At 36.8% G+C, this 16138-nt stretch overlaps 1 protein-coding gene across 1 annotated transcript in view; it reads right to left on the reverse strand.

Annotated features, from left to right (window-relative positions):
• Positions 1-9317, reverse strand: part of m1ap (meiosis 1 associated protein) — a gene marked incomplete at its 5' end in the record, with an annotated part of 51614 nt that extends 42297 nt beyond the window's left edge. The window contains 3 exons of the mRNA XM_084109125.1: positions 7015-7198; positions 8740-8922; positions 9066-9317. Coding sequence (XP_083965251.1) covers positions 7015-7198; positions 8740-8922; positions 9066-9317 — 619 coding nt within the window. The remainder of the gene's footprint in view (positions 1-7014; positions 7199-8739; positions 8923-9065) is intronic.
• Positions 9318-16138: the final 6821 nt, after the last annotated feature.

The following is a 16138-nucleotide window of genomic DNA, read 5'->3' on the forward strand; positions in this document are numbered from 1 at the left end:
AACCACGCATAAATGTCATTATCTCAAAACTACAAACTTTTACATACATGCTGCTGATATATTATTGTAGCAGAGTTTGTGCTGAATACAGTGTAATTAGACTTTAGCCATGAAAATGTCACAAGTAACAGAAATAACCAGAAATGTCAGAGCATGTCAGAACACCTCCAGGGCCCAGAAAACAGCTCAGACCTCAGAGGGTTAAGCTCTGACCAGGGGTTGAGTTACACTTTAAATAAACCTTGACTAAAAGTAGTATACAGGCATCTAGTGGTTACTCCATAGATGCATGTTTTTCTTTCTTTTCTCTCACCAGATGGTGGTAATCTGCCTTCAGAAATTTGATTTCAAAGGCCTATGCCCGGTTGCATAAAGCACCTTAAGTTTTTCCCTTAAGTATGATACTTAAGGGGCGATTTCCCCTTACCTAAAATAACTTAAGGGTGTTGCATATAATCTCTTAAACGGTTCTCTTAGGTAAGGGAAACATTTAAGTGTTTCACGACAGCGATCCTGGATTCACATTATAAAAATCTGTTGTTGCCATAGATACGCAAAACACTAACACTAACACTTTCGCAGTTTCATCAAATAAAGTAGGCTAGGATATCGGAATGGATAAAGAAAACAAAAAAAGAAAGCCTAATTGGACAGAGGAGGAGAAATGCATTCTTCTTGACGAATATGGTAAAAGAAAAACAATTTTTGACCGCTGCGTTTAAATGACGGGAAAGCCCCCACAACCCGGTGAACCTCTCTGCTGACAGACGATTTATGCAGGTGGAAAACATCTCCCACTAATATTGCGCGTCGATCAAATCGGTATTCCTGCAACAATTTTTTATCGCTAAGATGGTCCAAAGGGTTCTCCCTATCCCTAAAAATTATTCTTGGCACATAATGATCTTCAGCTGGTTCCATAAATTCAGTCATGTCGTCTTATTTTTGTCCGCGTTACTCTTAAGGTTACGATTTCCAAACCTTAAGTTATACTTAGGGAAATGACCGTTAAGGGGTTTTATGCAACACTTGACGCTTTTTAAGGGATTACTTAAGTGAAAAAACAGCGTTTAAGGGAAATTCTAAGTGTTTATGACGTTTCACTTAAAGAAACCCTTAAGTAACACTTAAGGGTTTTTTCTGCAACACCCTTAGGTTTAAGGGAAACATAAGGGAGAACTTAAGGGAAAATTACACTTAAGGTGCTTTATGCAACCGGGCACTAGTCTCTAAATTAATCTGAAATACTGCATTAATTGAAAAACAATTAAAAAAAAACTAGATTTTTATTATTATTATTATTATTATTATTTCAATGGGAAAAATGGACCATAATTAATGCATAAATATTAATTAGTCCCATCAAATTCTCTCAAAATACATTTCGTTTTCAGGTGTCTTTTGACCGCAAAGACCACAAGTGTGATTCCTAAATGAGGAGCACCAGAATAATATACTAAAAAAGAATATACTATACAAACAATGTTTATACAGGGCTCGACATTAAGCCTTGTCACGTGCTTGTCCATAGTAAAAAAAGTTTTGTGTTTTATCAGCTTTGTGATATTTACACTGAGGGGATTCCCCATAACTTTCTTAAACGTACACGTCATCTTTTAAATTCTTAAATTTGATTAAATTAGAAACATACACTATAGGGCTGTTACCAATAATTTTTGAAAACGCCAAAAAATTTCAGGGAAAAAAACTTTTAAACATGAAACTAAACCGCCAGTAGTTGGTGGCAAGTGACCGTCTTAATGAGCGAGTCATTCATTCAAACGGCTGATTCATTCAAGAATGAGGCAGTAGTTGTTTATGAATGGGTCATTGAATCTTTGCCAATTTGTTCAAAACACTGAATCATGCAGTAATGAAATACGGCTGAGGGTTGCTGTGAGATGCGCTATGGTTCTGAATCTGTGGTGATCTTTGTTTGGAACTATTTTCGCTTCTGAAATAGAACAAAAACAGTCAATATTGCGTCTAAAATATAAGTGAGAAAATTTTAACTTTTAAACTAAAGAAAAGACCTAAAGAAGTTTACTCTTTTAAAGAAATAAAGAGCACTCCACCCTTTCAACACACTCAAGGCACTTAGGTAAGCATTCAGCTTAGAGAAGAAGAAAACTGATATATTTAAACTAAACAGGCCTTCTGAATTCCAAAGCTGCCACACACCAACTAGAATTTAAGTGAACAATCTTACATTCCTCACTATGCCTCACTATGACAGTCTATAAATTATTGTCTTAAGTATGTGCCACTAGGGGTGTGCCATATCATACCGTCCACGATAATACTGGTATAATTTTTTACATGATAAAAAAGTGTCATATCGCGATATCAACGATATAGTGACGCGATGACGTATGGCGCATTTACGTTCCCTAGTGCGCACAACAACAACACCTGTCTGAGAGTAAGAGCAGCTTGTCAGCCTCCGATGACGATTTAGTACATAAAAAGTACTAAGAAGTAAAAAGTAAAATTATATTGCATTGCATATAATGTGTGCTGGTCTAAAATTAAGAAACCCCTAGAAAACAGTAAATAAAACAACAACATAGGAACATTGTGTGTACATTTAAGATAGGCTACTTAATTTATTATTCCAATATCCAAATATGATACTAAATTCCACAGAAAAAAGGGCTTATATTTGTGACGTGCTGTCTTTGCATTTGAACATTGCACATTTTAAACAGGACACGCATTAGCTGAATAAATGTTAGCCAATACAAACATATTTATAGAAAACAGTTGACAATGAATAGACAGTCCAATAACAGCAAAACAAATCACTTATTCTAAAACGAATATCAAGTATAAGTTAGACAAATCCGACATATAATGAGGGCTGTGTTAACAGTAAAACGCACGTCATTTAAATGCTTTCTAACATTTAGACAGAAAAAAACACAAGCAAGGACAAAATTTTAACTTAGCCCGTCAATTTTCATTTTACAGTTATCTTCTCTCTCTGTGTGCTCTGTGTTTGTGAGAGAGAGCTTGCGCATCACTGATACAAGTAACTAACGTGCTAGTTTTCATACAAAATAAATATGTAACATAATTAGGTACTTTAGTTATTATTAACACAATAACGTAACATGCATGCTACGTTTCTCAACACTGAGAATGAATAAATAAACGCATGTTTCTCCAGATGCGTATCAGTAATCCACAAATTACAGCACTTTCAAAATCACTAAGCCATAGCAATTTAAAATTTATTTAGATTTATTGTTCAGCATTACTTGAGCATTTTATAATTTGCATGGCTGAATGATGTCTTTCTCTTATCTGAGTGACCATAAATAACAGGAGTATTTTAAGATAATCCATGCGATCACTCCCATGTGATCATCGAATCCAGAGGATTAAGTTAACTCAATACAGTATTTCAACTTTCCACATCCACCCAAGGCCGTTTGCCTTCAGGAGTCAGAAGTACTGGGACTACTGTACTGTCCTCGCTTATGAAATCAGTCAGGCGGCGGGCCGCGGGAGTGGAAGGGGGATCGAGCGGGAATCTTTATTGCTGTCGATTTTCAATCTCTTTTTAATGATAGGCCTTACGCATCTGTCCATCATCCCCGCTTGCTATTTGGGGAATGAACCCAGTGCTATGATTGGTCAAACTCTTCTTCTTTTGCTGTTGCTTGATTTGAGGACTGCGCATGCACAGAGGTGTCACCAGGTTTTTGCGTAGTTTAGAGTGACAAATCTTACCAGCTTTGAGGTCAAAATGCATATCACCTATGCAAAATGCGTATCCGCTATGCAAAATGCATACAGGTTGGCAGATCTGGATACTAGTACAGGGCTCGAATTTTGGCGCAGGAATTGCACATAATTTTTATAATTTATGCCACTTATAATAATCCCACTTATAATGCAGGAAACTCCCCCAACAAATTTCACAAACAGCTTGAGTGTTCAGCGGTGCTGCGTCTTCTTTCTGTCTCAAAATGGGTTGAACAAGGCCAGCATCAAGCATTGCAGGCGTCAATACTACACTCGCGTTTAGGAGGGACATGACGGAATTGTCACTTGCACAATCGGGCCAGCATTGCATCGTAACTAAAGTTTACAATTTTCACGTCTTATCAGTTTAAACATTCAAACGATTTTAAATTATCCAGTAGGCTACTCGCGCGCTCTCTGAGAGATGGTTTTCTCTGCATGCACACATACAGTAAAGCCGCCTCATAAACAGCTCATGAGTAACAAAAGTTATTTTTCACGGATTATATCGCTTTAACGGGAAAAAAACAAAATTGTGTCAAAATTCCGGTATTGGTTAGTATACTCATAAACACAGTCGGTTACGCATGTGACAGTGTGACAGACAGTATAATGAAAACAGTAATGGATCCGTGCACTAGCTCTAAACGTGACAATATGTGTCTGTCATTAACCCTCTGAGGTCGACAAACGCGCGGGCGCGTTTTGCTGGATTTTCTCCACATTGTAGCACTAGAAACTTAAATTACTCCGTCATTTATGATCATACAGAAAAAAGAAATATAAAAAAAGAATCTGTGATATTTCTACTTTTGTATGTGTCCTCTTACAATCAAATCAAAACATTGTGCTTTTGTAAAATAAAGAAAATAAACAGGGTGTGCGTTCTGCCTCTCCGTCGCGGTGAACTTTTTTTTCTTGAGCACGTCTATAAACTGAAACAAAACTCAGCGAATACTTGTCACACATTTATGAGCCCTATACCTTTATAAACATTTAAGTGTGTACTTTTAAATGATCGGATTCAAACTGAAAACAAATATTCTCTGTTTAAGTAATTTGTATAAAACCAACAAGATGTCCAGCTTCTCAAACGCTTGCTCATTATTTTTTTAATTTACCACGCCCACTCGCGCAAAAGATATTCACATGCAAATCTCCACATGGAACGCGATCGCGCTCATTAGGCCTACCTCAAAAACAAAACACCAAAACACTTTACAAGTCTCTGCTTTTAGACGCGCCTGAGCTTACATTGGATTTACATCAGAAGAAGAAGAACGCGATTTGAAGACAAGAAAGATGTAAGGTAAGAAATTCTTACATATTAGTTTGCTATTGTTGCATAAATTTCACATTGCAGTTGAACTGTTGCTAGATATATGGTGAATATTATAATATTTAGACCCGTGTTTACTGTTACTGTGTTTGTGGATATCTGCTCAAACGTAGATATGTATATGGTAACCATAATGTATCATATTTTGCAGCACGATCGCGTTTGAATGTATCATATTTTGCAGCGCAATCGCGTTTGAATGTATCATATTTTGCATGTTTTTACTATTATCTATTATTTAAAATTTAAAAGCCATTAAAAAGCCATTTAAAAGCCATTCTTTTTTAAATCTCCTCATTTACAGTATTGTGCAAGGTTGCCCAGAATGACAAGGCCTGATAGCTCCTAATAGGGCCGTTAGTGGAGGGTCTTTGTCTTTCTCAGGTGTGAAAAGCTTAGATATTAATGACCTCCGCATAAAGCTTTTTCACACAAAACACGTCGTAAAAATTTTAAATCAATATATTGTCTTATCTGAATGAGCAGTCAGGGTGATTTTCACATAGTTTTAGAGCAAATATTCTAGGCTACGTGATACAATTTTCAAAAGTCTTGTGAAGAAATTTTTTTTTTGTATTTTCACAAACCACGCATAAATGTCATTATCTCAAAACTACAAACTTTTACATACATGCTGCTGATATATTATCGTAGCAGAGATTGTGATGAATACAGTGTAATTAGACTTTAGCCATGAAAATGTTACAAGTAACAGAAATAACCAGAAATGTCAGAGCATGTCAGAACACCTCCAGGGCCCAGAAAACAGCTCAGACCTCAGAGGGTTAATGTTATCGTCAAAATAACAAAAGATAGCAGAATATGTATTTAATTTAGTCAGGGCTCAAGACTAAAAGACTATCAGTGTTATTTTACATTTGATTACTTTATTCAGTTTACGTAGTATTTCAGAATACTAGTGTTAGACCTACCCAGAAACTTTTCTCTTTATTTGTATCTTTATTATTTTGTATACATTTTTTGCTACTTTTTTCAATTTATTTCAAATACTGAAATCAAGCTTCCTTGTGTTGTGTAAACTCTTAACAACAAAATTACCCCATTGTAAAAACGCAATGAGTGAGCAAACATTTAGGTGAGATAAATGTAATAAGAACATTTTCAACAAAAAAAAAAATTATATTGTCATAAATATCATTATCGCAAATATTCTTGAAATATCGTGATATAATTTTGAGGCTATATCGCCCACCCCATGTGCCACCCAGATTTTAGAAGTCATTAAATTAAACCAATACATTAAAAAGTACTATTTGGAAAAACTAAATGTAAATGAGATTGCAGATAAGGACAACCAACTGGTCAACAAGTCATTCAGGCAACTCACTTACTAGTCGATTTACTTTAAAGAAGAGGAGAAAGAGAGATTCCTTAATTTTAAGCAAAGATATAATTTCATGTTGTTTATAAATGTGCAGACATAAACTTGCCCTATCATCCCCTATATTTGGATCATCTTACCCGGCCCTCCCTTGATTTCTAAATTACTACCTATCAGATCACACAGAGACTTGAATGTTTGGCACTGTATTTTGAATTGATGTCTGGTTTGCTCTTTCACCCTGGGAATCTCATTTAACACAGTCTGTGGTATGAAATCCTGAGACTGTCGACTGCAAAACCTTAATTAAAGTAATTATGCAGAAAACAAGAGAGGGCTCACAGAGATTTGGCAGAAACGGTGCACACAGTACAAAGCATCACCCAAAACCCCTTTTAAATTGAGATTTTTTTCTTAATACTTAAAGTATTAAAAATGTCTGTTTGCCTGTTGACCTCTTCGTTAATCCAATGGTTGGCAGATGTTGTAGAACATAATGACCATATTTGATGAGTATAAAGGCCAATGCTCACCTACTTTCTCACTGACTAAGAATATGTTATGACTAAATATGTCCTCCTACCTTCCTGGTCATCTTCTGAAGATGGTGTCTCAAGGCTACAGGCTAGAGATCTGTCTGACAGACTCTGCTGTAATGTGATGTGGACCACCAGAAGCCTGCGCAAACTCATCAGATCAGAGTTTTTCAGACCCTGCTCCAGCTGTTTGAGGACTATCTGTCCTGACTGACAGGTTAATACAGTCACCTAGAAAAATGTAAATTCTTCAGTTAGAATGCAGTTGATAAGCCAAAACTCCAAAACTCAGCTAAGCAGGCATGTCTGTTTGTAATAATTCACTTTATCAACCCAATTTTTGGTAAATGGATTCAAGATTTAAAAGCAATTTTGAGAAAATATGCTAAATTTGTTTCTCTGTAAATCGCAAGTCATGCCAAATTTCTGCTGACATTTCCAAACAATACTCACACAGTGTACCCAAAAGGCTACAAAGCCAATGGCCCTGTTTTTATGATTGCACGGATGAAAGCTGATTGTGGCCATTAGCTGTCTCTCTTGTTGATATACATTCCAACTCAGAATGTGAGGGAAATAACTCTCACAAACTACACAGCACAAAAACATCTTCTCTGAGGTTTAATTGTGTGTAGAATATGAGACCATATAACATATTTAAGGATACAAATAAATCAGTCATCAAAGCTGTGCCCTGTGCCAAAGAGCTTGTACAAATCACTGCTCCATGATCTGTTGCATATTTGAACAGAGAGAGTCACAAAGAGAGTGCTACCATGGCATACATCAAAGCTACTGTCATTTCTCTCATCTTATGATAGACATCTCTGGCATAATTACAATAGCTCTGTTGTGTCACCGCAAAGTGAGACCAAATCCATATACACCATATAATCCCATTTAGGGCACAAAAAATATTCTGTATAATCTGATTAAATGCACTTGTCCTCTGCTGCGCTTCCTGTGGTGGGGCATTAGTGCTGGGTTTTAATGGAGCCTGCTGAGAGGAGAGTGGCTGCTGAGGGCCATGTGGTCTGTGTCAGTGCGCCAACATCTTCATTCAAGGCTAATAGTAGAGGGTAAATGAGCTTTGGATTCATTGGTAGGAAATCTGAATGTGAATGCCTGTGCTTTGAAGAGGCCCAATACAGACGAGACAATTTCTTTACTTGTTATGTGAGGTTTAAACAAAGCAGCGGGGTGAATTACTCTAAAATGAAGCCAGGAAGCAGATGCGTAGATCGAAGGGAAGTGAATGTTGATTTGAAAGACAAGTAACCAGGGCAGCAAGACTGATTACTGTATAGGAGATTAAGCCATTCATGGGTGAAAATCAAAAGAACCCATTATTGTGACATTATTTTGAGGACAACCGAGCACATTTCACCCCCCAATTTTCATTAGTGTCTGTCACGCATTAGGTATAGTAATTTTTTAATGGTTTTCATTACAATAATACACAGGGCCCTATGAAATATGTATTATATTTGTGTTTATATAGGCTACTTTAACATTTTTCAATGTTACATTACAGTGCTAAAAACTAGGAGATAACAATAGCTTAACTATCCTTAAAATCTCTCTTACAATGCAAAAAATGTAGACTTTATTATCTTTATAAATTTCTTTTTATCTACTGATTTTTGGGTTAAATGTGACCAAATTGACCTCTTCATGAGATTCCCCCATATTTAATAAGAAATAAAAAATGTTGCTTTCCTTACAGATACACAATTAAAAGCAATTTAAGTTTTAGCGGTGGAAGTTCTCACCTCCACACAGTTGCTACTGATGTCCCCATGAGCTGTATGGCACATGTATTGTTTAAACTGCTGCAGGCTGTCCAGCACTGCCTGTTTAAGGAGTGCCCCCCGTTGCCGAACACAGCCCTCCTGAGGCAGAGAACGCAGCTCCTCTACACAGGACAGCAGACGTGTCAAATTTCCCTTAACTTGCTGGTGAAGAGAATGAGATGAAGGAATGAACAGGTTGGAAGACATTAGAAGACAGATACTATTATTTGTCTATTAAACACATAGTGCCTACTGTATCGCACCTAGTCAAACATGGATACAAATACACACATACTTGCCCTCACCACAAAGGGTAGAAGGCACTCCAGCTGTACACTGATGGCAAACACGCTAAGCAGTGGCACACGAACAGGTCCTGCCAGACTACTGGCCAGAAAAAAGAAATCTTCCAGGGCCTGACACAGAACAGTGCATGTCTCTGACCACCAGGGCGGCGATGCATCTACGATCAACACACGAGAAGGCTGTCTGGTAAAGGATGATGAACTGCATGCTTGGAGGATGGAGGAAGAGCAGGATCTGTTTCTGGCACTCATGGTTCTCCTACACAGGAACATGAATATGGATGTAATTATACTGAACTGAAATCAAATCTGTAAATATCACACAAAAAAAATAGGCATTTATTATTCATTCACTGATTGCCTAATTTACAAGTTTTCCATGTCAATTGTCAGTGATGAGCAGTGTATGTGGGTGTTTTGTTTTTGCTTTTTTTGGGTGATTAATCTTTCCCCACATGCATAGGTAGAAACCCAGATAAGAGCAGACTAACTTTGTTCATCAAAACAAAGACCCGCTTCCACTTGTAACACCTGAGATCTAAAACTGTAATCCTTCATTGAATCCTTCATTAAAGGGATACTTCACCTAAAAATCTAAATTTTGTCATCATTTGCTCACTCTCAGTCTTATGTTGTTCCAAACCTGTATGAGTTTCTTTCTTCCGTTGAACACAAAATAATATATTTAGAAGATATTTAGAACCAGACAGTTGACGGTAGCTATTGATTTCCGTAGTATTTTCTTTTTTCCTCAACAGAAGAAAGAAACTCATACAGGTTTGGAACATATTACGGTGAGTAAACTATCCCTTTAATTCCTCAATGTGGGAAAAAAGTGACTGATAACTCTAATGCAAAGTCACATTTCATGCTGGAACACAAAATAAATACTTCAACAGAACAAAATGTCCCGTAATGTCACCGCAATAACTTAAGAGGGAACATTAGGCTTAATCACATTCAATATGAACAAAAATGTTCTTCTGAGAAAAGAAGAAAGACTGTGAAAAAAGAGTCTCCTTATAAGTTCTTTTTCCAAAGCAGTAAAACACAAAGAGTGATATTGTTAACCATAGCAGGGCAGATGGGGCAAATTGGTTAAATAAGGCAGCAGCTCTCTGCAATCTAAGGACTCATCAATGCTATCCCACTTGACAAGAGAGTTCTTTGAGCGCACTAATGCTGAGCCTCGGGCCTTTCCCGCCGCTTAAGCACGACACAGGCGACAAAAGGCACTTTGTCTGCTCTAAAAACAGCTCCACAGACTCGCTGCCCTGAGATGAGCAGCAGATAGTGCTGATGAGAAAGCTGACGAAAGAGCAAAGCAGGTGTTACTTCAGTATTCATGTACAGTTCACTACAAGTAACGTTACTGGCAAGATTCGGTGATGATACGGGCACTCGCGCGCTCTCTTTCGGTCGACTTCGTTTAAATAGGGCTTCGTTTGTTAAGCACTGTGAAGAAACAAATATCTATTTTTAATTCAAATATATGTATATGTATTCATTTTCAAGGGCTGTATGTTACACATATTTACCTGTCCTCACTAATGTGACCTAACGTCAACTTAACAGTTATTTACTGGAGACTCCAAAATAAAGGCCTCGTTATTATTCTGATTCGAAGACTGATTAAATTGTCTACAGGTAATGTTACTTTATATTTACCCTCCACTCGTTTCAGACCGCAGAATAACTAAACGACGAACGACACGATATAATCCATTTCCACCGTTGGCTTTGTCGCTGAAGCTTGAATCCCCAAATAGTTCTTTTGAGTCGGATCTTGTAAATGAATGATTCAAATAGGTGTGATTAAATCCATAGACATGATGTCTATGATTAAATCGGTCCTAGCGGTTCTCAAGTGAATCGTAAATTTGAACCGGTTCATTCATATCAAGAACTCATGCCATGCGCCTCTCTGGAGGTAGCCTATATAATATAATATAATATAATATAATATAATATAATATAATATAATATAATATAATATAATATAATATAATATAATATAATATAATATAATATAATATAATATAATAGTTTTTATTCCCTTCCTATTTAAATTTACGGACACTTTTAAAATTATCATCGCTACTCCCCAGGTGCAGTTTCACAACTTCCATGTAAAGGGGTAAGTCAAATTATGAAATCTAATCTTTGCTGTTTCCTGCATGAATAAAATCAGTGATTTGCACAGGGGTGGATGCAGACTCACTTACTGAAGCCTTAAGAGGCTTTCGCTGAAGGCTGTGTTGTGAAATCAGTACTGACACATGAAGACACATCACCTCTTCCTTATAGGCAGGAATCAGCGTGAAACTCCCACGTCTGTTCATTGGAGATAAGGGAAAGCAGGCAGAGGCTTCAATCCCAGTAGTGACGTTGTTGCCGAAATTGGCAAAATGGAAATCCAAGCTTTGGAATGCTTGGGGACATTTCATCTCAAAACAGTGTCTACAAGTTAAGAAGGAAATGGGAACGCAAGCCATTTAAACATGGAGTTTGTTGAGATGTTTTGCATTCTGGGACTTACTTTGCCACTGTAACGTGTGAGCAATTACCAGAAACAATTTAACATCTCACTAAGCATTCCAGACGCCTCTCTTTAAATCCCACCAGAGCCGAACTCAGGTTCCCATGGCTTTAACCAATGCTATTTTTTTTTCATACAAGCACATATCTCACTTCTTCAGATGATCATCCTCTAGGGCCAAAAGTGTTTCCAGAGAACTCAAACAATACTCACCTCAACCTGATGATTGCAAAGTCTGAACCTGTTTACAACACAACAAAATAAAAGTTTCACACATGTTTTTTGTGTTATTTCCAGTGTTCATTTCTTATGTAAAACCATTATTAATTATGGAACAGGGGATTAAAACATAAAAAAAAATCCAGAATTGGCCCAATATGCTATTACTCTTTTTTTTTTAATGCAAATTAAAAATGTAATTGTTATATTTGGTAGAGAGTGGGGGGAGATGTTATGCTGCCTTAAACGTGCTATTGGAATGATCATAAATATGAGTTTCCTAGTTAAAAATTGGACATTAACATTAAGTCATATTTACCACTGGGAAGCTGGGATTTTTGATACCCAGTTTTGATACCCAAATTCCCAAGTTGGGCGGGCCATAAACTTTAAACATGGCAGAGGTGAGAACGATTGCTGCTGTGCTTTTTTTCCACAACAGCTACATCGCCTTGTCATTAAAGTAGTGCATATGTTATAAATATATTGTCGAAATTATGCAGTTCATGTCCAAGTCGAATCTCAATTCATTAATTCTCAAGTCAAAGTCAAGTCATTTTCTTCATTTAATCAAGCAAGTCACAAATCCCTCACCTGTGCTCTGAAGAGACAATTTAATGAGTGGGGATCAGCCTTTTATTCTCTTTATATCTGGGGCAAGATTTTTTTAAATGTAAATCTAGTGATTGGGTTGACAGCTGAGCAGATTTTAGACTAAGAAGCTTATGGGTACCGGGAAAGAGTTAATCAAACATTGATCATTTGAAAATGTTGAATGAAATATTATACAAAATAATTCTCCCCTCCTTTTAATTCTATTTCCTCCCTCTTTTTATTATGTTTTCTATTTTTTTTCTATATTTTATGCTTCCATGACATTTTCAGGGGCACTACGTGCACTTACTAAGGAGTTAAATTAAAATTAAAATTAAGGAAACCTATGCAAGTAACTACTTGCTTGCAACTTTTACTTAACTTTCACTTTTACCATGAAACATACTTCTTGTGCATATTTAAAAACGATTGACAGTGTGGATAAAATCTCCCCCCACTCTCTACCAAATATAACAATTACATTTTTAATTTGCATTAAAAAAAAAAGAGTAATAGCATATTGGGCCAATTCTGGATTTTTTTTTATGTTTTAATCCCCTGTTCCATAATAATAATGGTTTTACATAAGAAATGAACACTAGTCAAATTCATTATAACAAACAGGTTAGCTTTTTTTTCTTAAGTGCAGAATGAAGTTCAAGGCTGTAATGGTCATGTCCGATATCCTGGCTTTGCAAATTGTTCATACAGAAAATTTCCTTTCATGAATACATAATATTTGTAATGCTGTTTGTTCTCGGGTACATAAAAATGCATGCAATGTATGGCTGTTAAACATATAGAGCAGAATTTCATGTAAGTCATCAGTGATGATATCACTACTGGTACAGCTATGAAACCATGATGGGGTCATCATGCACTTTCAGGATCCTATGAGTCCCATTTCCCCACTCAGTCATGAACTTAACCCTTCAGTATAAGATTTAATGTTTCTTGACCTCATTTTCTAGCCCACTGGATGGCCTTCTGGGTGATTGCATCAGCTCCAGATTGAGTCTCTCTCTGACAAGGCCATGGCCTTGCCAAAAATGTGTCATTTGGGTACTGGTGTCTGGGGTGGATTTACAGTACCTTTGGCATTTTTTGTTATCTTAGATTAAAAAAGGGGGGCATTAATACTTTGGATCCTAAAAGGTATGTTGCAGTGTGCTTATGTCCAGCCCTTTTAACTTAGACAAAAGTGCATTACATTTTGCTTCAACTATCTGTTATGTAGTTGTGGTGCCTGTTTTTTCTGAACACATATGGAATACTGCATTAAAATATGTCAGATTGTAACCTTGCTGCATTGAATGGCTCTATATAGAGTGAAAGGAAGCGCTAACAGGAATACCATACAGCTAGGAAGCTAAAGGGGTTCCCCTCATTATCCTATTCATGAGTCCATTGCATGCTGCTTGATTATGCTGTGAGAGAATGGAGGTGAGAAGGCAGAACCAAAAGGAAAATGGAAAATCTTCACACCTCCTCCAATAAAAAAAAAAGTACTTCTGTATGACAAAAGCTTTTGAGACTTGTCTTTTTATATATTGTCAATGGAAAAGACATGTAAATACAGTGCTCAAATTTTGTCCCAAAGTTGCAGTGCTCTGGTTTTCCATTGTGTTTCTTTTTCAGCCACTCTGTTCACTCTCCTCAGAAATCAAGTGCCTTTGAGAATCAAGGGTCTTCACAATTGCAATTGGTGCAAGTATTTTTTTTAAACCTAATCCAGTCCTGTTGTCATGGAAATGCTTCTCTCAAATAGAGCTTTTGAAAAGTCTTGCATGAAAGATGATTTTGAGGGGTTTGGATTTGAGTCGTAATCTTCTCAAAAATGACGGTGAGAAAAGGTGTAAAACCGACTGATGATTGGGGCTTTATTTTTGAAATGCGGAATTTGCATGTTCTCACTCAGAATATAAAAGCCTCCTTTTTCCTCAACATTTTTTTCCATTTAATGAGATGGCACTTGAGTTCAGAATGATTTCTGAAATTCTAAAATGTCATTCTGGAATATGTTACTTACAAATACTGTACTTTTAAAATGATAATTAATTGAATTGTCATTGAATAATTTAGTTTAGACCATAATATGATATGACCATAATAATTTAAATTTTGCAATGAACAAATCAAAAGTAATTAGCTCAACACTGTTCCAAGTGATTTCCCCAAATTCAACAGAAAATGCAACTTTTAATTAAGATTTTAAGATTCTGCAGTCTCAAAATTATTCAATCCCCTGAACAGAATACCTCAAAACAGCAGAAATCTGAAAAACAGGTGTTGTCTCAAGCACACCTGATGCAACTAATCAAGGGCTTCATTATAGTTGCACCAGGTGCATACGACTTGTTGGCAACAGGCACTGAGGTTTCAGCTTGCACAGTATACTGCCGCGTACTAAATGCATCCCAGAACTCCAAGACGTACACTACCAAAAGCACAAGAAAAGTCGGCTCCAATTTGCTCAAAATCATATAAATAAGCCAGAAGTTTTGGGAATCTGTTCTGTGGAGTGATGAAACAAAACTGGAACTTTTCGGCTGTATGGATGAGTGGTATGTCTGGTGGAAGAAGAATAAATCATATGCTGAAAAGAACCCTCTGTCTACAGTTATCCTCTGGCACTGGAAACCTGCAGCGTGTGGAAGGCAAGATGGATTTATTGAAATATCAGTGAGGAAGCTGAAGCTTGGGTGTCATTCATTGGACCTTCCAACAGGACTGAAGATGGCAGTTGCAGCACACAAACCCAAGAATATTACTGAACTGGAGGCTATTGCTCATGGGCTAAGATTCCTCAGAAACGCTGCCAGAAGCTGGTGTCTGGTTATACATCTCGTTTTCAGCAGGTCATAACAGTAAAAGGGTGTTCTACTAAGTACTACAAATGCTTGCCATAAAGGTGTTGAATAATTTTGAGACTGCAGAAGTCATCAAAGGTTGCATTTTCAGTTGAATTTGGGGAAACCATTGAAAAACTTGTTGTGTTGAGCTATTTCAATTACTTTTGTTTGATTTGTTCATTGCAAACAACTGAAAGTCTGTAAATTTTGCGACAGACAGACAGACAGACAGACAGACAGACAGACAGACAGACAGACAGACAGACAGACAGACAGACAGACAGACAGACAGACAGACAGACAGACAGACAGACAGACAGACAGACAGACAGACAGACAGACAGAATTATAGAATGAATTATAGAATTATTCAAGTCCTATCTATCTATATATCATATCTTTGTAATATTATTTTAGTGTTTCACAGAAGAAAGAACATCATACAAGTTTGGATAAAAAGAGGGAGAGCAAATGAATTCGTTTTTGGGTGAACTATCTATTTACTACTATTTCCTTGATCTCAATGACATGTTGCCTTTGAACTTCTACTATCATTACATGAAATTGTGGAAAGATCTGTCGAAGGGTGTGTGATGTTTTTTTTTTTTTTTTTTTTTTCACAGCTGTTTTTCTGGTAACCTGGTTTCTGTAAACAGGCCCAAACCAGTGACCACATGGAACAGCACCCCTGTGGACAGGAAGTGACATGGTTGACACAGGAAGTGTGCTAGTCATTGCTCGGACGTAGACTGATGTGTTTGTTTTTATTCACTGAAATATATTACTCATTTTTCCTCTTGAGAGAAAAACAGAATTGCATCATCAGTTGTGCTTTTATTATCTCAACTTTCTTTCGTTCTGCTTAAAAG

This window comes from Abramis brama (assembly GCF_963993115.1).
Source record: "Abramis brama genome assembly, chromosome: 3".
NCBI lineage: Eukaryota > Metazoa > Chordata > Actinopteri > Cypriniformes > Leuciscidae > Abramis > Abramis brama.